The following is a 23,521-nucleotide window of genomic DNA, read 5'->3' on the forward strand; positions in this document are numbered from 1 at the left end:
GGGGTGATTTTCAAGGGCAGCAAGGTTGTAATGCCAATGAGCCTCCAGAATGAAATGCTACAGGAGACCCATGAGGGTCATTTAGGAATTGAGAAGTGTGAATGAGCAGGAGTGGTGATTGTGATGTTCCCGGGGTACAGTCTGGACAGTTGAACTGCTGTGTCCCCTCAGTTCTCCAACCTGGGTGCCTTTTACACGGCTTCGCTGTGAGCTCAACCGCTCTTGGCAGGGCCATCCTTAGAATTTATGGCTCCCGGCGCAAGTTACCTGAGAGGGATATTGAGGGACGGAGGTGGGGAAGGCAGGGGCTCCACTGAAGGCAGTCCCCAGCCAGCGCTGCTGACCATGGACCCCTGCCCAGCGCTGCCCTTCCCTCTGCTGCTCGCCCGGCGTGGCTGCTGACAGGACTCCCAGGCGAGCTCAGGGCTTCTTCCACCCTGCGGTTTGGGCTGTCTGTGTGGGTGCCCATTTTTCTGGGCACCCCATATTGGCCAGGGGGGCCTCTGGGCCCATGCCCTGTTGGCCTGTGTGTTAATCTGCATGGGGGGGTGATGGAAGCTCTGGCCAGGGGCCCCCACACACACCTAGCTTTGAGAGGAGATTCTGCTCTCCAGCACGCATGGCTCCCTCATCCCCATTCCAGCTCCTACCTTGTTGATCTTCCAGGGGGTGAAGAGAAGCCCTCTGGCCAGTGGGCAGGCTGAAGGGAGTGAACAGCAGGAGTGGGAGAGGAGTCAGGGGACTTGTTCCACTTCCCCCCTTGTTTTTTAAATTTCCCACCCGAGCTGCTGATTGGTTGTCCTGATTCACTCTGCACATGTGCAGCAAGCGGCACAAAACCCCAGCCAGCCTCCATATGGGAAGCGACAGTGGAGTCAGAGCACAGCACAAGCAGAACAGGCGGGGGACCCAAATTTCTGGGTGCTCTACACAGCTGCGTATGCCTAAGGATGCCCCTGGCTCCTGGTGTGCTCTCACAAAGCCTCCAGCATTCACTCCCAGCTATATTGTCTGAGTGCTATACCCAGCCACCTTGAATTGCACTGCAGAGCAACCCCAGCAAACTCCCACTTCCAGATTTCCCCCCAGAAATGTGCGTCTTTTACTGCCCAGCTCCCTTCTGCACAACACAAGCTCATATAAAGTCTGTCATTTCATTAACAGCAAATAATATGCACAGACCTTGTTATCCCAAATGGAGTTTCCCAAACACTTCAATCCAAACAAACACTGGTTTAGATAAAGCAATCAAACAAGTTTATTAACAATAGAAAGATGGATTTCAAGTGATTACAAGTCATGAGGCATAAAAGTCAGAATTGGCTACAAGAAAATGTAAGATATAATGCAATTAATATCTAATTTAACAAGCTAAATGAATTCAAAGCAAAGGTTCTCTCAGCACATGGTCTAGCAGTCTTACTGGCTGGAATCCTTTCTGCCAGGACACTCCCCCAATTCACTTTTAATTTCCTTGTCCTTGCAGTGTTGTTGATGGCATGAGTGGAGAGAAAGGGAAGAGAATTTTGGAGCGTCTGTTCCCCTTTCTTGCAGCTCTTTTTCTTTGAAAATCATCTCCAGCTGGGTTTCAGAAGACAGCAGGTCTTTGAGGAAGGAAACTCTTAACTGTTTCGTCGCCAAAATGTAGATTCCTCACTCACACCCTTTTTCGTGCCAAAGAGGAGCTGTTTAACCAAGTGATGATCCATTTGATTTTGTTGACACCTGGCTGAGGCATCTGTTTGCCTTTTGTCTTCAAGGAACTGGTATGCGCCTGCTTTTTTAAACTTGGGACATCTCGATAATATTACATAGCACAATCTTATAACTTTACATACAATGTTGCTACACATATTTTACCAGGACAATAATTGGCAAATTATGAGTTTTCAAATGAGCCATTATAGTTTTGTAAACAGGGTGAACCTAGGGACACAGATTCGCAATGTTGTACTGCTCCTGGGTCAAACTCTGTGATCGGAAACTGCTTTCATGCTTGAAATACAAACCATTCCAACAGGCAGAGCTGCTGACGCCTTGCCCAATCCCACAAAGGCCTTATGAGAAGGTAGGCGCTGATTTGCTTATCTGACAGTCAAAGATTATTGTCACAGATTATTGTTCTCTGTATCCAGAAATTTGCACACTGCACAGTACTAGCAGTAAGTAAGCGATAGCTGATGTGAAGAGAATCTTCTCCAGACGTGGACTCCCAGATGAAGTCTTTGACAAGAATGGGCTGCAGTTTTCCAGTGAATGGACTTATGGAACAGTCTATAGGGACAATAAAGAACCTTACGAAAAAGACTTTTGACAGTTGATTTCCATAAAACTTTATTGGTTTACCGAAATACACCTCTGGCGAATGGCTCTTCCCCAGCTCAGTTGTTTATGGGAAGAAGGATCAGGTCTAATTTACAAATCATTGATAACTTGCTGAAATCTTATGAACCATATAGAAGATGAAAGAAAATCAGAAGTGGAAGCAGAAATATTTTAACAAAAGGAGCTGTGATCTCCCATCTCAGGCTCTAAAGCGCACCTGAGGAATCACACCTCTGATACGTGGGGCTGACAGGGTACCATTAAAGAACAGCTCCATACAAGGTCTTATGTAGTTCGGACAGACCAAGGGGCCACATTTCAGCATAATCAAAGGGATCTAAGAGCTTGTCTACTCCGCTGTAGCTACACCAAAGACACTGTCTATGACGACGGTAGAGGTTTTCCCGTTGGTGTAGGTAATTTGCCTCCCTGAGAGGCAGTAATTAGACTGACAGGAGAATTCTCCTGTTAGCCCAGCACTGGCTGCACCTGGGCTTAGGTCCATTTAACTGTGTTGCTCAGGGGAGTGAATTCTTCACCATCCTGAGTTACGATGACCTAGTAGACCAGGCCTAAGGGTAATCCCAGAAAGAAGTTCTTCGAGTGCTTGCTCATATCCATTCCAATAAGGTGTGTGCGCACCGCGTTCACGTCCGTCGGAAGATTTTTACCCTAGCAACACTCGGTGGGTCGGCTGGGCGCCCCGTAGTGGGGCGCCACTGTGGCACCGAATATATACCCCTGCCGACCCGTCTGCTCCTCAGTTCCTTCTTACCGCCCATGTCAGTCGTTGGAACAGTGGGCGGCTTTAGTTGATCTCCCCCTCCCTAGCTTTTCGCTCGTTCTAATACTTACTGTGTATATAGTTTATTCTCTGTATTTCTAGTTAATAGATTTTTGTAAATGTAGTTAGTGTATATTAGTTCAGAGGTGGGGATTAGCCCTTTCCCTTTTCCTCTCCGGTGCCAGGCCCAATGCCTGGCTCCACCGGATTTCTAACCGTGGCTTGCCCTGCCATCAGCCGATGCCCGAAGACCCCACGACTTCCTGCCTCAAGTGCTTGGGGAATCCCACCTTGCAGACAAGGCCGGATCTGCAAATCATTCAAAGCGTGACGAAAAAGGAGCGGGACTTTCACCTTAAGCAGCTCCTATGGAACGCAGCCTCACTCCTCCCACTTCGGCAACGCAGCTGCCGGAACAGTCCGCGCCGGGGAGAAGTGCCTCATCGGCACCGGAGAGCGCCGGCACCGCGAAGACATCTCGGCACCAGCCGTCACCGGCCCAGAAACCGGCCCAGCACCACTCCCTCTCCCCGCTTGCCAAGAAGCTTAAAACTCCTGCGGCTCCACTATCTGCACCACAGTCTGAGCAGCAATCTAAGTCGAGCCGCCCGGCACCACTAATTGCCGCGGCACCGACAATCTCCGCATCATTGATTCCGGCCATGCAAGAGCCGTCGAGTCCGGTGCATGACAGCTCCCCAGCACATGCCTTGGTAGAGCTTCTCGTTCCCACTATGCCAGAGACATTTGCTACGGCGAGGGAACCTATTGCATTAACAGAGCCCGCCTTGCCTCAACCCCCGGCACCGCCGGTGCGGGTTATTTAATTGACAGGCAAGCCTGCCATGGTAAGACCCCCTTCCATCGGCACCTCAGGCAGACAGCACTCAAGATCGAGGTCCCGCCAGCGTTCTCGATCTCGTCATCGCTCCAGATCCAGGCGCCGCTCGCAGTCCCAGTACCGATCTCCTCCTCGGTACTGGTCGCACTCGCGGCACCACTCAAGGTCCCGCTCACCGGACCGATACTCCAGGCACTGGTCCTGCTCCCGGCACCGTTCGCACCGCAGCCGCTCTCATCATAGGGCTTCAAGATCCCGGTCGACCTCCCGGCACTGCGCCGGTCGCAGGTCCCGATCACGCTCGGTACCGATACGGATCCCGGTACTGCTCTCCAGTGCGGCACAAAATACGGTACCCTAGAGACAGGGCTTATCCTCAAACGGCCTCCGCTCCGCCATGGCCGTCGAGGCACGCGTCTGGGTCATCGCACACTGATAGTGCTGCCTATCCCGATTCAGAGACACACAGCTGGGTTCTTCATGAGGCTTAAGGTCCAGACCAAGATCCTCATCAGTGGTCCTTTTGGATGCCTTGGGCATATCACCAGGCCCAAGGCGAACCCATGGTACCATCACGTTCCGCGCCATCGGAACATCGCGCACCGGAGGCCACTGTTGGCCGCCCCCCTCCAGCGGGTACAGATCACTCTCCTCATGCACCGGACCCTCAGGTCCTCCCGGACCCTGATGTACCTCCGGACCTAGAGTCCCTACAGGAACCATTGGTACCAGGTCTGTCATCGTCCTCTTCACCCAACGAGGCAGTGGCCGGTACATCCTCCTTGGGCCCGCCCCCATCGACCTCTGAGCTCACCAGGACCTTTTGAGGTGAGTCGCCTTAAATATCAGTCTCCAGGTGGAGGAGGTCCCGGAGGTTGAAGACCCGGTGATAGACATACTCTCAGCGGATGCCCCAACCTGCGTAACTTTGCCATTTATACATTCCATCCAGGCCAAAGCAGACACAATCTGGCAATCCCCAGTGTCTATCCCTCCTACGGCCAGAGGGGTGGAACGAAAGTATATGGTACCCTCCAAAGGGTACGAATACCTATATACCATCCTCCTCCATGCTCCCTGGTGGTTCAATCCATCAATGAGTGGGAGCGCCATGGCCAGCAAGCCCCCGCCCCAAAATTGCGGGAGGCTAGACGGATGGACCTGTTGGGACGTAAAGTCTACTCTGCAGGGGGCCTCCAACTCAGGGTGGCAAATCAACAGGCCCTGCTCAGTGGATATAATTATAACACCTGGCAGTTGGTGGGTAAGTTCACCGAGCTGGTCCCACCAAACTCCCGCCAGGAATTCCAAGCCCTTCTCAAGGGAGGAAAGAAAGTGGCGCGGACATCCCTGCAGGCCTCCCTTGACGCTGCGGATTTGGCGGCCAGAACCGTGGCCTCGGGAATTACGATGAGGAGGATCTCATGGCTGCAAGTGTCAGGTCTACCTCCTGAACTGCAACACACCATCCAGGATCTGCCATTTGAAGGCCAAGGCCTTTTCTCCCAGAAAACAGACCCTAGGCTACAGAGTCTTAAGGACAATCGAGTGATTATGTGTTCCCTTGGGATGCACACCCCACAAACCCAACAGAGGTCCTTCCAGACCCAGCCTCAGCGCCCTTACCCCCCGCCCAGACCGCGACAAGACTTTGGCAGAAGGTGCGGTTGCGGGAACCGCAGACGACAATCTGGATCCCAAGGCGGACACAATACCGGTCCCGCCAAACCAGCGACGGGCCCAAAAGCGAACTTTTAAAGGTGCGCCCGAGAGCAGAGCACCAGTCGTTCCCCAGGATCCCCTTCAGTTTTCCAATCGCCTTTCCTGCTCCCTCCCTGCGTGGTCCCAATTAACCTCGGATCGTTGGGTCCTACGCACGGTGGAATTTGGATACCACCTCCAATTTATTTCGCCCCCTCCCTCTCACCTCCCCTCCCTGTCCCTCTTCAGGGACCCCTCTCACGAGCAATTCCTCTGGCAAGAGGTTTGCACGCTCCTCTCAATCGGAGCTATAGAGGAGGTGGCGGGGGATTTTACTCCCAATATTTCCTAATCCCCAAAGCGAAAGGAGGTCTTCGACCCATCCTGGACCTGTGAGGGCTCAACGTGTTTTTAAAGAAGTTGAAGTTCCGCATGGTATCCCTGGGGACCATTATCCCTTCCTTGGGTCCGGGAGACTGGTATGCTGCTCTCGACATGAAGGACGCATATTGCCATATCGCTATTTATCCCCCGCACAGACGGTACCTACGGTTTACAGTGCACCGCCAAGATTTCCAATTTGCGGTCCTTCCGTTTGGCCTCTCTACGGCCCCTCACGTTTTTACAAAGTGCATGGCAGTAGTAGCCACCTTCCTCCATCGTCGGCGAATACATGTGTTTCCTTACCTAGACGACTGGCTTATTCGAGGGACCTCCGAGGCCCAAGTCACCCGGCACGTAGCAATCATCACGGACGTATTCGAGAGACTGGGCCTGATAATCAATCTAGAGAAGTCTACTCTCGTGCCCACTCAAAGAATAGAATTCATTGGGGCCATTCTAGACTCTAAACTCATAAAAGCCTGCCTGCCACTGCCCCGGTTTCAGGCACTGGTCTCTGTTATAAAAAGCCTCCAAACCTTTCCGATGACCTCGGCTCGCACCTGTCTGGGCCTCCTCGGTCACATGGCCACATGTCCATTTGTAACCAAGCACACACAACTACGCATGCGTCCCCTTCAAACCTGGCTCGCCTCAGTGTACCGTCCAGGCAGAGATACCATAGACATGGTGGTCACCATTCCTCAGACCGTCTTAGACTCCCTCAACTGGTGGCTAACACTCTCCCTGGTTTGTGCAGGACTGCCGTTCCATCCGAGGCAGCCCTCGGTGTCCCTAACGATGGACGTGTCGTCTCTCGGTTGGGGAGCTCATCTAGACCATCATCGCACGCAAGGCCTCTGGTCATCTCAAGAGCTAGCGTTGCATATAAACGTCCGGGAGCTGAGAGCAGTCCGCCTGGCATGCCAGACGTTCGTACAACATCTGCAAGGTCGTTGTGTTTCAGTGTTTACCGACAACACAACGGCCATGCACTACATAAACAAGCAGGGAGGGACTCGATCATCTCCCCTTTGTCAGGAGGTGATCCAATTGTGGGAATTTTGCATAGCCCACTCGATAGACCTGGTAGCATCGTTCCTCCCGGGAGTCCGGAACACCCTGCCAGACCGTCTCAGCAGATCTGTTCGGTCTCACGGGTGGTCGCTTCGCCCGGACGTTCTACATTCCATCTTCCAGAAGTGGGGCTTTCCCCACATAGACCTCTTCGCTTCCCGCGACAACAGGAAGTGCCAGAAGTTCTGCTCCTTCCAAGGTCTCGCCCCGGGCTCGATATCGGACGCCTTCCTAATCTCATGGAAGAACCAGCTACTGTACGCCTTTCCACCCTTCCCACTGGTGCACAAGGTTCTCTTAAAGCTCCACAGGGACAGGCTCTCCTGATCTTGATCACCTCTGCGTGGCCCAGACAGCACTGGTACACCACATTGCTGGACCACTCGATAGCCAACCCGATCCCTCTGCCCTCGCATCAGGATCTTATAACGCAGGACCACGGCAGGCTTCACCACCTGGACATGCAGTCCCTCCATCTCACAGCGTGGCTCCAACATGGTTAACCCAGTCGGAGTTGCGTTGCTCTGCCCCAGTGGAAGTAGTACTCCTGGGTAGTTGAAAACCTTCCACCCGGTCTACGTACTTGGCCAAGTGGAAGCGATTTTCTTGATGGTGTCAAACACTAAATGTAACACCCACGGAGGTTCCCGTTCCCACTATATTGGACTACCTCTGGCATCTTAAACAGCAAGGCCTCGCTGTTTCATCATTGCGAGTGCACTTGGCTGCTATTTCTACTTTCCACCCTGGAGAAGGCACTTACTCCGTCTTTTCCCACCCTATGGTCTCGAGGTTCTTCAAAGGTTTGGAGCGTCTATACCCCCTGGTACAACGCCCTGCCCCTTCCTGGGACCTCAGCTTGGTCCTGACGAGACTTACGACTCCTCCATTCGAGCCATTGGCAACCTGCTCGCTCCTGTATTTGTCATGGAAAACAGCCTTCCTTGTGGCCATCACATCAGCTAGGAGAGTCTCTGAGCTTCGGGCTCTGATGGTGGACCCACCTTACACGGTGTTCCACAAAGACAAGGTGCAGTTACGTCCACATCCGGTGTTCCTCCCTAAAGTAGTCTCAGCTTTCCATCTCAACCAGGACATATTCCTCTCGGTCTTCTTTCCCAAAACGCATACATCTCGTAGAGAACAGCAGTTGCATTCCTTCGACGTCCGTAGGGCGGTCGCCTTCTACATTGACCGAACAAGACCCTTCCGCAAGACGCCCCAACTTTTTGTGGCAGTGGCAGATCAGATGAAAGGCCTACCCGTCTCTTCTCAGAGAATTTCGTCATGGGTAACGGCTTGCATCCGTACTTGCTATGATCTAGCTCATGTCTCTCCGGGACATATTACTGCTCATTCTACCAGGGCTCAGGCCTCGTCGGCCGCCTTCGTAGCTCAAGTACCTATCCAGGAGATATGTCGAGCAGTTACGTGGTCTTCAGTACACACCTTCACTTCCCATTATGCCCTGGTGCAACAATCCAGAGAGGACGCAGCCTTCGGCTCTGTGGTTCTACATGCTGCAGTATCTCACTCCGACCCCACCGCCTAGGTAAGACTTGGGATTCACCCAATTGGAATGGATATGAGCAAGCACTCGAAGAAGAAAAGGCAGTTACTCACCTTTGTAACTGTTGTTCTTCAAGATGTGTTGCTCGTATCCATTCCAAAACCCGCCCTTCTTCCCCACTGTCGGAGTAGCCGGCAAGAAGGAACTGAGGAGCGGGCGGGTCGGCAGAGGTATATATTTGGTGCCATAGCGGCGCCACGCCAGGGGGCGCCCAGCCGACCCACCGAGTGTTGCTAGGGTAAAAAGCTTCCGACGGACGTGTATGCGGCGCGCACACACCTAGTTGGAATGGATATGAGCAACACATCTTGAAGAACAACAGTTACAAAGGTGAGTAACCGTCTTTTCTGAAATACCGACGGTAGATGTGGACTCTGGCATTCACCAACTGACTGACTGTTTATTGTCAACAGACAGAGGAGAAACAGCCAAGGAAGAAAAGAACGAGGAAGATTGTAATGAAAGGCTGATACTGAGATCAGCGAGGGAGATTAAACATCCTGGAAGTCTTATAGAGATTTGCTAACCTGCCTGGAAAAGGGGTATTTGAGAAAAGTGAGTGGTAGAGACTCACTCCAGAGTGATGTGCTTGTAACCTCTCCTCACTTGGTAGCCGACATGCTGGGTTTATGGAAATGTACTAGAGTTGAGAAGGTAACAATGTGTTATCAGATAGTTGTTAGCTGTTTCTGTATATGTACATAAGAGCCAATTGGGTTTTTTTAGGAGGGAAGATGTAGAGATATGTTTGTACAAGAATATAATTTAGAGTGACTCCCTCATAAGGAACACAGGAATTTTGACCCATGCCCTGGAAGCAAGGGGTGAGAATACAGTAGCTGTGTACAGCAGTTCACCACAGACGTTCTCTAGTTTGTTTTTGAAAAGTCCCTTTCTTATTCACTGGCTTGTTATTTAATGAGCCCCAAGCTCATTGCAATAACTCTGCTAGATACCAAAAATCATGGACTGAACAGCGACAGTTATAACAATCTGTAATTCACTTAACCCCTCCCTTTCTTTCCCTTCCGTGATAGGAGGGGTGTTAACAGGCCCCTTCACCTTGAATGGCCTCTTGAAATATGTGTTAACTCTTATGCTAACAATCCCAGAATGTTTCCAAGGAGCTGACAGAGGAGATATCTGAGCCATTAGAAAAGTCATGGAAGACAGGAGACATTCCAGAGGACTGGAAGAGGACAAAACTAGTGCCAGTCTATGAAAAAGGAAATAAGGACAACTCAGGGAATTACAGACAAGTCAGCTTAACTTCTGCACCGGGAAAGATAATGGAGCAAATGATTAAGCAATCAGTTTGCAAACAGCTAGAAGATAATAAGGTGATAAGTAACAGTCAGCATGGATTTGTCAAGAACAAATCATGTCAAACCAACCTAAGAGCTTTCTTTGACAGGGTAACAACCTTGTGGATGGGGGGGAATAGCAGATGTGGTATATCTTGACATTAGCAAGGGGGTTTATACTGTTTCACATGACCATCTCATAAACAACCTAAGGAAATACAACCTGGATGGAGCTACTGTAAGATGGATGCATAACTGATTGGAAAACTGTTCCCAGAGAGTAGTTATCAGTGGTTCACAATCAAGCTAGAAGGGCATAATGAGTGGGGTCCCGCAGGGATAAGTTCTGGGTCTGGTTCTGTTCAGTATCTTCATCAGTGATTTAGATAGCAGCATAGAGAGGACACTTATAAAGTTTGTGGACGATACCAAGCTGGGAGGGGCTGCAAGTGCTTTGGAGGACGGGATTAAAATTCAAACTGATCTGGACAAACTGAAGAAATGGTCTGAAGTAAATAGGTTGAAATTCAAGAAGGACAAATGCAATGTTCCTTCCTAAGTGGAGTACTATCAGTTGCACGCATACAAATGGGCAATGACTGCCTAGAAGGGAGCACTACGGAAAAGGAACTGGGGGCCATAGTGGATCACAAGGTAAATAGGAGTCAACAGTGTAACGCTGTTGCTAAAAAAGCAAACATCATTCTGGGATGTATTAGAAGGAGAGTTGTGAGCAAGACACGAGAAGTAATTCTTCCACTCTGCTCCATGCTGATTAGCCTCAACTGGAGTATTCTGTCCAGTGCTGGGCGCCACATTTCAGGAAAGATGTGGGCAAACTGAAAGTCCAGAGTAGAGCAACAAAAATGATTAAAGATCAAAAAGATCTCACAAAACTAAGTGATTGGGCAACAAAATGGCAAATGAAATTTAATGTTGATAAATGTAAAGTAATGGACACTGGAAAAAATAACCCAAACTATACATACAATATGATGGGGGCTAATTTAGCTACAACGAGTCAGGAAAAAGATCTTGGCGTCATCGTGGATAGTTCTCTGAAGATGTCCACGCAGTGTGCAGAGGCGGTCAAAAAAGCAAACAGGATGTTAGGAATCATTAAAAAGGGGATAGAGAATAAGACTGAGAATATATTAGTGCCCTTATATAAATCCATGGTACGCCCACATCTCGAATACTGTGTACAGATGTGGTCTCCTCACCTCAAAAAAGATATTCTAGCACTAGAAAAGGTTCAGAAAAGGGCAACTAAAATGATTAGGGGTTTGGAGAGGGTCCCATACGAGGAAAGATTAAAGAGGCTAGGCCTCTTCAGCTTGGAAAAGAGGAGACTAAGGGGGGATATGATAGAGGTATATAAAATCATGAGTGATGTGGAGAAAGTGGATAAGGAAAAGTTATTTACTTATTCCCATAATACAAGAACTAGGGGTCACCAAATGAAATTAATAGGTAGCAGGTTTAAAACAAATAAAAGGAAGTTCTTCTTCACACAGCGCACAGTCAACTTGTGGAACTCCTTACCTGAGGAGGTTGTGAAGGCTGGGACTATAACAATGTTTAAAAGGGAACTGGATAAATTCATGGTGGTTAAGTCCATAAATGGCTATTAGCCAGGATGGGTAAGGAATGGTGTCCCTAGCCTCTGTTTGTCAGAGGATGGAGATGGATGACAGGAGAGAGATCACTTGATCATTGCCTGTTAGGTTCACTCCCTCTGAGGCACCTGGCATTGGCCACTGTCGGTAGACAGGATACTGGGCTAGATGGACCTTTGGTCTGACCCGGTACGGCTGTTCTTATGTCTAGAAAACATAACCTATGAGAGAGGATTGAAAAAACTAGGTTTATGTAGTCTGGAGAAGAGAAGACTCAGAGGGGACATGTCAGTTTTCAAGTATATAAAAAGTTATTGTAAGGAGGAGGGAGGTAAATTGTTCTCCTTGATCTCTGAGAATAGGACAAGAAGCAATGGGCTTAAATTGCAGCAAGGGAGGTTTGGGTTGGACATTAGGAAAATCTTCCTGTCAGGATGGTTAAGCACTGGAATAAATTGCCTAGGGAGGTTGTGTAATCTCTGTCACTGGAGATTTTTAAGATCAGGTTGGACAAACACCTGTCAGAGATTGTCTCGATCAGGGTGGGCAAACTTTTTGGCCTGAGGGCCACATCAGGGCATAGAAATTGTATGGCGGGCCATGAATGCTCATAAATTGGGGTTGGGGTGAGGGCTCTGGTTGGGGGTGTAGGCTCTAGGGTGGCGCTGGGGATGAGAGGTTTGGAGTGTAGAAGGATACTCTGGGCTGGGACCAAGGGATCAGGTTTGGAGGGTGGGAGTAGGATCAGGGCTGGGGCAGGCGGCTGAGGTGTGGGGAGAGGCTCAGGGTGCAGGCTCCGAGCGACGTTTACCTCAAGTGGCTCCCAAAAGCAATGGCATGTCCTTCCTCTGGCTCCTACACAGAGATGTGGCCAGGTGGCTCTGCACGCTGCCCTGTCCAGAGGGACCGTCCCTACAGCTCCCATTGGAGCACCAGAGGGGGCCATTGGAGCATGTAGAAGCTGGAGTGGGGCCATGCCGTGGCTTCTGGGAGCTGCATGGTGCAGCCCGCGACCCTGCACCCTGGCTGGAGCGCTGGAGCAGGGCAAGCCCTGGACTCCACTCCCCAGCGGGCGCTCGCGGGCCAGCTTAAAACAGCTCATGGGGCGTATCTGGCCCATGGGTTGTAGTTTTCCCACCCCTGGTCTAGATAATACTTAGTCTTGCCATGAGTGCAGGGCACTGGACTAGATGACCTTTCGAGGTCCCTTCCAGTCCTACAATTCTGTGATTCTATGCTGAACATCCTGTTCCACCTTGTATTTGGCTGTAGTGTTCTGAGTGTGTTTGGTAGAGCTGGAGAAGAGCTGTTAGCTCGAAAGCTTGTTTCCTTCATGAACAGCAGTTGGTCCAGTAAAAGACATGACTTCATCCCCTTGTCTCTCTAAGGCAGGGGTGCGGAACCTTTTTTCTATCGGGGCCATTGACCCACATCAAAAATCAGTCGGAGGCCACACACAGCCCCAGGGTGGAGGGCACGGAGGCTCAGGGCTTCCCTCTGCAGAGGAACGAGCCAGTGCTCACGGCTCCAGGCCTGTGGGGAGCACGGAGGCTTGGGACTTCCCTAGGCACTAGGCTGGGGCCAGAAATAGGTTCAGAGTGCGGGAGGGGGCTCTGGGCTGGGGCCAAGGGGTTTGGGGTATGGAAGCAGGCTCAAAACTGGGGCAGAGGATGGGGGGGATGCAGCTCCGGCTGGTAGTGTGGGCTTTGGGGTGAGGATGAGGGTGGGACAGGAGGGTGGGAGGAGGTTCGGTGTGCGGGCTCCAGGTGGGAGCTTGGGTGCAGAAGGGGGTTCAGGGCGGGGACAGGGTTGGGGTGCGTGTGGGGGTGTGGGGTCTGGGAGAGAGTTTGGGTGCAGGAGGGGGATCTGGGCTGGGGTAGGGGTTTGGATGCAGGAGGGGTGTGGAGTTCAGGCTCTGGCCGGGAAGCACTTACCTTCCGGATGGTAGCACAGCGGGCTAAGGCAGGCTCCCTGCCTGCCCTGGCTCCGTGCTGCTCTGCTCCCCAAGGTGGCCAGCATATCTGGCCCCTAAGCGGAGGAGCCAGGTGGCTCTGCACAGTGCGCACTGCCCACGCCCTCTGACACTTTCTCCGCATCTCCCATTAGCTGCAGTTCCTGACCAGTGGAAGCTGCAGAGCCGGCACTGGGGGCGCTGGCAGCATGCAGAGCTTCCCTGGTCACTCCTCCCCCTAGGGGCCGCAGAGACATGCCGGCGAGCTGGTGGTCGTGGCTCCAGCCCCGCAATGGGGAGCCAAGGCTTGGAGTATCTGGCCCGTGGCACAGAGACTTGCCGTGGGCCGGATGAGAAGAAGCAGTGGGCCAAATCCCCATCTGTGCTCTAAGGAGAACTTTGCAGTTCTGTAGGCTCTTCCATCCAAAGCTCTCAAATCACTTTTACCAAGGCCACAATCTGAATTACAGCTTAGAACACTCCTATCATGTGGACATAGAATGTGTATGAAACACAAACAGCTTCATCTGCCTGAGAAGTGCAGCCCCCTTTGAGGCGGGACATAGGACCATAACATGGTTGTCATGGCATCTTACACTTTTTCATTTGGATAACAGTCTGCATCCTCATTCCCTGTCCCAACCAGCTGTGTAATGTTGCTTATTACTATATAATTATTGTGATAAAGCTAGGGGCGCTTGCAGACTTTTTCCAGATCTGAACTTCCCCAAAATTTGTGTGTATTTGCAAAGGGGAATTTGATTCAGGCCCTTTTGCATAGCAATGTTTGTACTGTCTGAGTTTAGGGCTTCTCCCAATTGTTCTAATAAATTTCCTTTTTTATGTAAATTACCTAGGAATTCAGGTGTGTTGGGGGATAATCCTCAGAGACAAGGCAAACAAAATGTTTGACCTGTGGTGAGAGGTGGAAACGGTGGGACCAAGGCATCTGAGCTGTGGTGCTTTGGTCAAAGACAATAGTACAAAATGCTGATTGAAGTCATTGGGGAGCACAAGGAAAGCCAGGGGAGCTGAAGGAATGATGGGACTAGGTAATACACCTCATTCCCTAGATCACCTCTTGCTGGGTGGGGCTAGTACTGCAGAAAGTAGAAGCTCCTTCCAGGTGTTTCTAAAGCTTTCCATACTGTGCTTAAGGTGGGCAGTGGAGTAGTTGTGAGCGCATCACAGTGCTCCTGCCATGTTCCCTACAGCATCATCTTCTCCGGAAGACTGGGCCTGCTGAAAATGAGCTTCCCCACATGCGCTGCCCTGTGCCATTCCTTACCATTACCTCCCACTGGCAGAAGCAGCCAATGTTTATGATGGATTGATCTAAAATAGCTGCGAATGGGTTTGAGAGTCTTTGTTTAGTATCTTTATAATTGGGGCCCTGCAGAATTCATGGCCATGAAAAACATGTCACGCACTGTGAAATCTGGTATTGTGTGTGGTTTTACTCTACTCTACAGATTTCACAGGGGAGACCAGTCTTTCTCACATTGAAGGTCCTGACCCAAAAGGGACTTGCAGGGGGGTCACAAAATTATTTTAGGGGGTCATATGGCCACCCACCTTTACTTCTGCTCTGCCTTCAGAGCTGGGCAGCCGGAAAGCAGTGGCTGTTGGCCAGATGCCATGCTCTGAAGGCAGTGCCCTGCCAGCAGCAGCACAGAAATTAGGGTGGCAGTGCCACAACCTCCCCCCCCCAATAATCTTGCAACCCTCCCCCCATAGCTCTTTTTTGGCTCAGGACCCCTACAACTACAACACTGTGAAATTTCAGATTCAAATAGAAATTTATGATTTTTAAAATCTTATGACCATGAAATTGACCAAAATGATCTGTGACATTGGTAGGGCCCCATTTAGAATAGGGGCCTGTATTTGTTGGAGCTGTTCTATTTGTGGTGTTCTTCACCCAAATGTGGATACCTTCGCATACAGTCTGTTTTCCCAATGGTCTGTTACGAAGTGAACACCACACTTGAAGAAAGCAGTAAATAAGGATGCTTAATCCAGTTTAGACATGAGTCAAAGGTCCCGCTTCCTTATCTGTCAGACACAGCTGTCACTGGATTTATGAAGTGTTCCACTCCGCAGTCAATTACTCTTTCCCACAGCTAGGGTACGAAAGACTCAGGCAGTCTGTACTTTCTGCTGCCAGAGTGAGGGAAATGTGTAACTGACTGCAGAGGTCAGTCTGGGGGGCAGGCAGGCAGAATTTCACTGTTTTTCAGTTCACTGTATCTTGGCCTTCGATTCAGCTTGGTGGTTTTGGGGGGATAACAGGAGTTTACAGTCACAACAGTAGTGGAATTCCGGAGGGAGTAGCCGTGGTCCAGAGCAAATGTTCCATGTACTTGAAATGGCTCTAGATACACCTGGTGTTTTTTGGGGTATTCCTCCCAGGCTCTGCCCTTCAGCATTGGAGGAGGAGTTGTGTACTTACTGGACACATGCTGCATATATGTATTGGAAGTCCATGTTTCTGTGGCTCGATCCTATGAGGAGTGTGACTGATGCTCCCTAGGGGTATCCAGGGTTGTGAGGCATCTCACCACCACCTGCCCTTAGCGTGAGGCAGCCTTGTCTGTGTCTGCTGTGAGTCAACTCCCCAAAACCACCAGCCTCTGGCAGCACAAGCTCTGCCTGCCAGGCCTCTGCAGGCCTGGTGCTCTCTGTACAGGTAACAATAGGCACATACCAACCCCCGAGTTCCCAGAGCGTTCCCTGCAGTGTCCAGCCCCTTCTCCACTGAGCACTGACAGATTTACCAGCCCTGCTGTTCCCAAAAGAGAGAACATACCAGCTTGTCTGGGTTAGCGCAGGACCACCTTGCTTAACCACAGCACTTAGATACATTTATAGTGAAAAAAAGAATAAATTTATCATCAAAGATTCAAGTAATAGTGAGTAAGAATGTAGGAAACAAATGGTTAAATATAAAACAAAATCACAATACTTTCTAGAGAATAAACCTAACTAGCACGTTAACCTCCTGAAGCTTTGTCTTGCCCAAAATTCTCTTCAGCATTTTCAACCAAGTCTGATTGACACCCTTTTCCAGGAAGCAAAACCACTTGTTTTTCTTTCTTCCTTGGTGAAGGGTGCCTGGGTGTCTTCCCTGCATACAGTCAGGCAAACCTTTGAAGTGCATCTCCAGATACGGTTCTTCCTGCCCCACTGTCTCTCTCTCTCTCTCTTTGACCGTGTCTACACTTAGGGTTGTCTGGCAGCACAGCTGCAGCACTTCAGTGTAGAGACTCCCTGTGTCAAGGGACTCTCCTGTCTGCACAGTGAATCCACCTCCCCATGTGGCGGTAGCTAGGCCGAGGAAAGAATTCTTCCATTGACCGAGCACTGTCTATACTGGAGGTTAGGTTGGCTTAACTGCATCTCTGCAAGGTGTGGATTTTTCACACCCCTGAGAGAGACAGCTATGACGATGGAACTTTTCACTCTAGACCAGTCCTTAGTTCCTCCCTCTGAAGTCCTCACACTCAATTTACATATTAACAGGTTGCTGGATAAACATTCTTGTCTGACAGAAAACCTGTTTTTCACCTTCACTGGTGGCCAGTACCTACCGACTTCAGGAACATAACTTCTGTATATATACATTTCTCCTTGTATAGTTTGTGTACGTACGTGTCACAATGATTTTGATGACTGGAGTGGCGCAGGCATTTATTCAAGACCTCACCTGACACCCTTTGGTGAACTAGAATGGACACCCCAGACCTGGGGAATTATCACTGAGTGGGTCTGATTGCCGCGGGGTCCCGCAGGAATCAGTTTTTGGCCTTATGCTGTCTCACATCTTTATCAGTGGCCTGGAAGAAAACATAAAATCATCACTGATGAAGTTTGCAGGTAACACAATACTTGGGGTAGTGGTTAATAGTGAAGAGGACAGGTCACTGATTTAGAATAATCTAGATTGTTTGCCAAACTGGCCACAAGTAAACAGTCTGTGTTGTGATACAGCTAAATGCAAATGTCCTGGGCTGCAAAAACAGGAATCTCAAGGAGGAGCAGAGAGGTTATTTTACCTCTGGATTTGACACTGGTGCAACCGCTGCTGGAATCCTGTGTCCAGTTCTGGTGCCACGGTTCAAGAAGGATGTTGATAAATTGGAAAGGGGTCCAAGAAGAGCCAGGAGAATGAGTCTAGAAATAGACTCAAGGAGCTTAATCTGTTTAGTTTAACAAAGAGGCAGTTAAGGAGTAATTTGATCACAGTCTATATTTAACTGGGGAACAAAGATTTGATAATGGGCCCTCCAGTCTAGCAGAGAAAGGTCTAACGTGTTCCAGTGGCTGGAAGCTGAAGTTAGACAAATTCAGACTGGAAGTAAGGTGTCAGCTTTTAACAGTGAGAATAGTTAACCATTGGAACACTTGGCCAAGGGTCTTCTTCATCACTGAGTTTTTAAATCGAGATTGGAGGTTTATCTAGAAGACGTGTTCTAGGAATTACTTGGGGGCAGTTCTCTGACCTGTGCTGTACAAGAGGTCAGACTAGATGATCGCAGTGGTCTCTTTTCTGACCTTAAAATCTATGCCTCTAGAATCTGTGACCCACAAGAGGCCTGTAACCCTCTGCATCCCCTTGCCATTAGGGATTGAGAGGTTCCTGGGTCACTGTGACAAACTGGCAACTTCAGCTAGCAAGTCTTGTTACTGCATTGTGGCTGCTAATGGGTTAAAAGCCCTCTAGTTCTTCCCATGTTTAAATTCTGCTTTCCTCTGATGTAAAGATCCAGAGCACTACCAGGTAATCATGGCCTAGATCCCCCAGACATGTTTTTTCTTTAGCAAGTTTATTTTACACCTACAATGTTCTAGCTGGGTGTGTATTCCTAAGGGTAAACAATCTGATACAGAAGCTGAGGATGAGGCTACCTGAGCATTGCAGAGCTGTGTCTGCCAAGAGCTAGGAGAATCTCTGAAACACTCAGCACTGCTTAGTTATCGCCCAGAAAAAGTGCATCCTGTCACGTGTGAGATTTGGTGAATGCAAAAAGGGTTGGCTAGAGAATGTGATTAAAATGGAGAGAAACTATCCATGGTCATTTATCAGTCATTTTATCAGCCCTGTTCTTGTTATGATCATGAATATTCTCTCTCTGTCTCTTTTCTTCTCCTGCATGTTAATTGCCAGTTGTTTCCCAGTGGGAGGACACTGGAAGGCGAGTAGGATACTTCTCTCGTAATTGGTCCCATCTCAGTGTCCTGTGCTCCTCCCTCCTTTTTTATGTTTTTCACTTTCTGCAGCTGTGGGATATTTCTGGAGGCTAGTTGCTCCAGGGTAGCTGAAAAGGCCAGCTTGGCACAGAATGAGACATGTTCATAAGGCAGCTTCCAAAGCCAAGTGGCTATGTCCATCCCACTGGTCTCTCAAGTTTGCTGAGTAAACACTCTAGGAAGGCCAGTTAATGGAGAAGACACAATTACCCTGTTTATTTATGGTTGGTTGGTTTGTTTGTTTGTTTTTATTCTGCACCATGCATGTGCATGGCAGTTTACAGAGCAAGATAGTCCCTTATAAGCTTACAGCCTAATTCAAATATGACCCAGCAAGGGATGACAGTAACGCTAGGGTAGAAGTGGGACATGGGAGAATATGATTCACACACTGGAGGAGTATGTGGCATATGGCATCAGTTAGAGATTTTCTTGGATGTTTGGCTAATGATTTTTGATCAGTTGTGACCAGTACTAATGCTGTGTCCAAGGGGAGAATGAGAATAGCTGTCTCTGGTGGATTTTCGGAGGATGACAGTGACATGGCATCTGTGTTATCTGACCACCTGTGCTTGTTTTGCTGTCTCCATTCCCTAGAGTGCATCTGATGGATTTTGGAAGTCAGTGGCTACCCGTGTCCCAAGAGAACCTCATGAGATCCGCATCCTGAATCCGTACTTCATCCAGGAGGCAGCTTTCAGCTTCATTGGCCTGCCTTTCAACAATGGCCTGATGGGCAGAGGGGTAGGTGCAAGATGGGGCAAAGAAATCAGAGGGGATGGAAGAAGATGACACCAGAACTTAGTCTGTTTACACATCTGCTGCTGGTTGAAAAGGAAATATGAAGTATGAGGGTGCTGACAACAGAACTTACTCTATAAAAAGTGTGTCAGTAGAGATTGATTGGAGCATTCGAGCAGGGCACATTGTGTAAACTAGCAGAGTGAAAACGTGTGTAAGGACTTAAAGAAACATGTATATCGTATTGTATGATTTGGGAGACAATCTGTGATCATTTAATCAGACTGTATTGTAATGCTGCATGTACACAAGGGGGCCGTTTGTCATTGCTGACTTGTATGTGTTTTACCATGCGATCTTAATGTTCCGTTAATTTTTTCCTCCTAGATTAATTCTTCCAACCCCGTGATCAGTTATTCCTCCTTCTGACTCCCTTCAGTGGGTCAGTATCTTTCTGGCAATGAGAAGGCCAGAATTTGAACACAATGTTTAAGTGTAGTTACCTCAGAGTCATATTGAGACAGACTGTTGACTCCACGCTGTGTGGTGTGATAGCTTTGCATGCAGCCCCAAACTGCATCCCAAATTGGGTCCCAGTCTTCAGTGTTGAGATGTGAGAGATTAATGTCCTCATTAACGAGAGCAAGTGTGAATCTTTTCATCAGCTCCTCTAACCTGACCTTTTCTTCAGGAAAATAGCAGTTGCCAGGCCAGATCAGAGAGAGAGCCCCCAGCCCAATATCCTGTCCCCACAGTGATCAGTGTGAGCTGTGCTCGAGGAAGGCGCACAACATACATATCACACACACACAAACTACATTCCAGTAACACTAGTAAGGGTGCAGGGTCAAGCTCTCAAAACTGAGGAAATGCCAGAACTAAGGCTGCCTGTGGGATCTTAATTCAGCGCCTTTGTGCATCTACATTAGGACAATCGTTACTTACACAATCACGTACTGTCGCTTCCACACAAATCCTGCCTCAGTCAGTGCCCAGGGTGGACAGCACTCGCAGAATGAGCCACTGGGCAACAGTTTGTTTTCTCCATATTGTTCAGTGTGTGGCCTATGCCTTCTTTATTGCACACTTCAGACCTTGCAGACAGATCCCCACTGGCTTGTCTCGGGGGCTCACCATTGTAGCACCTGAGCCCTTCAAGTACATTAATTGATTTATTTTCACAACACTTCAGTGAGATGAATGGGTTTTATCTCCATTTTCTCCTTTGAGTGTGCGCTGCCTGTTCCTACTCTTGGGATGCTTTGACACAGCCTGAAGGGTGGAACCCCAGCTAGCAGCAGTCTTTGGAGCGCTCACATGCCTCCCTCATCCCTCTCCTCCCTCAACTTGGGAAATTCCAAGGTGACGGTACAAACAGGACAGGATGCTCCCACAGCCTCAGTTCCTTCCAACCGCAAGCAGCAGAATGGTTTTCTGTGGGGCGCCAGAGTCCCCTGGGATCTGTGATTAGTTAGCTGGTTTAAATCTTAGTTACCAAGTAGTTAAATTGTTGTCAGTGAGGTAATAATACAGTTGCAGTAAGTTAGTTCCTTGGTCTGGAGCTGAAGAAGAAGCCTGGTTTCAGAAGATATGTATTTTGTCCGGTAGTGTTCCTGGCATCAGATACACATGCTAGATGCCTCCCATGTTTAAGTGAAGGACACTCACCCTGCAAGTGTTCAGTTTGCTCAGTGTTCACAATGAAGTCAAAGAAGGAAAGACAAAAGAGGCTTCAAGCAATTCTCTTACAAGAGGTACAGTTGGCAAAATCCTCCAGAACTTGGAAAGAACAGGGTTCCAGGAAAGCCCACAGGCTGGCACTGGCAGCAGACATGTCTACTAGAAAGAAAGATAAATCTTCTCCTCTACATCTACTGCTAAAAAAAATCCAGTGACAAGGATCAGCAAAGGAAACCCACTGAGGTGTGGGCCTCTTTGTTTACAGACAAGCTTTTGGATAAAGTTTTGACGGGCAAGACAGCTCTCCACAGTGTCAGCCTCTTTGAAAAGAGTCAATCCATGGGAGAAAGATTTTTCTGAACAAAATATATTTAAGGAGCCAATGCACGATATATATCCTCATGGGAAGGTGAGGAAAGATTCTGCCTCAGGTCAGATATTCTTGGATCCGGATGAGCTTGTTCTGAAAGTGAGGCTTAAGTAACTGGTGAGATGAGGGAATGCTGCAGCACCACAGCAGGTAGTAGTCAAGGTTTGTAGATCAGATCCATCCCTGGTTCAGCCAGAGATTGAATCAGGTATAGTAAGCAAACAGGCAGAAGACATATGCAACAGCCTCAGATATGTGTTTCTCCAGAAAGGAGAGGATGTGTAGAAGAATTTAGAATTTCTCCTCTAGTTTCACAACCTAAAACACTCTCTGTTTTTCCCAGAGAAGAATTTTTCTCACGTTGCCTTGGCCAGCCAAGGGTATTGCTGTCTCCAGGGCTGTCTGAACCGAGAATAATCCCAGAGAGGAGTAAGAATATTGGTTGCAGACCTGACTATGGGTTGCAGACAAAGATATGTACAACCAGAGCCAAATGTGGTTTTGTGCCAGACTGGAAAATGCCACTTTATAGTTGGGCCTGTTTCTTTTCCTGGTCACAGCTGTGGTTTCATATCTTCATGACTGACTTTTCTGGCAACAGTGCATGGGTGTGATCAGCCTGATTGCTGCGAGCAGGGAAGACTCTCCTCCCCCTTTTGCCTGTGCTCAATATGGGGCTTGTAAACCCCATCACACGCCCAGAACCTTTTCAGAAGTACGACCACCTAGCCAGCGATTCCCCATTTCATAGTCATGCACCTGAACTTTCCTTTTTACATGAAGTCCTATGAACTTGTCTTCATTGAATTTCATCTTCTTGAATTCAGACCAGTTCTCCATTTTGTCAAGGTTGTTTTGAATTCTAATCCGGTTCTCCAAAGTTCTTGCAACTTCTCCCAGCTTGGTGTCATCTGTAAATTTTATAAACATACTCTCCACTCCACTATCCAAGTCATTAATGAAAATATTGACTAGTACTGGATCCAGGACTGAACCCTATTGGCCACTGTCGGTAGACAGGATACTGGACTGGATGGACTTTTGGTCTGAGCCAATAAGGCCTTTTTGTTCTTATGTTCTCACTAGATACGCGCTTTCCGTTTGACAGTGAGCCATTGATAACTACTCTGTGCATACGGTCTTTCTTCAGGCTCTGCTGACTTAAATACATCTACTACGTAAATATTCTTTAAAATGTTTTTTCTCTGTTTTGGCTTGTGTTCCTTCCCCCTGGTTGTCAGTATTACTTGTGTTGAGTATCTGGTCACCATTACCCTGTTTAGTGGAGACTCAGGCAAAAGAGGCATTAAACGCTTCGGCTTTCTTGATGTCATTGGTTATGAGCTTTCCTTTCCCACTTCATCTTTCTCTTGCTCTTTATGTATTAAAGGACCTCTTCTCGCAATGGTTCAGCCTCCCACCTCCTTCTGGACCTTAGAACAAGTGTTACCTTTAGCACTGTTTACTTGTGTTAGTTTCTAATTTCAAAAACGTCGGGGGGGGGGCTTCATCCCAGTTTGGATTTAAGGAAATTAAAGACATATAAAAAAGTTTCATTTCCACAAGCTTTCTCTAACTTCTGTAATCCCTTCTCTTTCCCTTCTGGATTGGTTTGCAGCTCTGGATTTAAAAGACGCCTATTTTCATATTTCAATAAGACCCTGTCAACAGAAATACCTGTGCTTTATGGTAGGAAAGGACTGTTTTCGGTGCAAGGTCCTTCCCTTTGGGTTGACTACGGTGTCCAGGGTATTTACAAAATGCCTATCTGTAGTAGCACCATACCTAAGAAGGTAGAGGATGTTTGTGTATTGTGGCAAATTGCCAGTACTGTTCTGCTGGGTCTCGCGCTTTCTCTTCTCTGGGGTAGGTTCAGGGCGCTATTGCTTGCCTCTGAACCGGTTCTTAATTACTCCACTAGTGTCCT

At 48.8% G+C, this 23,521-nt stretch overlaps 1 protein-coding gene across 6 annotated transcripts in view; it reads left to right on the top strand.

The window, feature by feature from the left end:
- Positions 1-23,521, top strand: part of ST3GAL3 (ST3 beta-galactoside alpha-2,3-sialyltransferase 3) — a 425,585-nt gene that overhangs the window by 343,052 nt on the left and 59,012 nt on the right. For all 6 annotated transcript variants that reach the window (XM_075067555.1, XM_075067560.1, XM_075067557.1 and 3 more), the window contains one exon: positions 19,401-19,547. In XM_075067555.1, coding sequence (XP_074923656.1) covers positions 19,401-19,547 — 147 coding nt within the window. The remainder of the gene's footprint in view (positions 1-19,400; positions 19,548-23,521) is intronic.

This window comes from Chelonoidis abingdonii, chromosome 7, assembly GCF_003597395.2.
Source record: "Chelonoidis abingdonii isolate Lonesome George chromosome 7, CheloAbing_2.0, whole genome shotgun sequence".
Lineage (NCBI taxonomy): Eukaryota > Metazoa > Chordata > Testudines > Testudinidae > Chelonoidis > Chelonoidis abingdonii.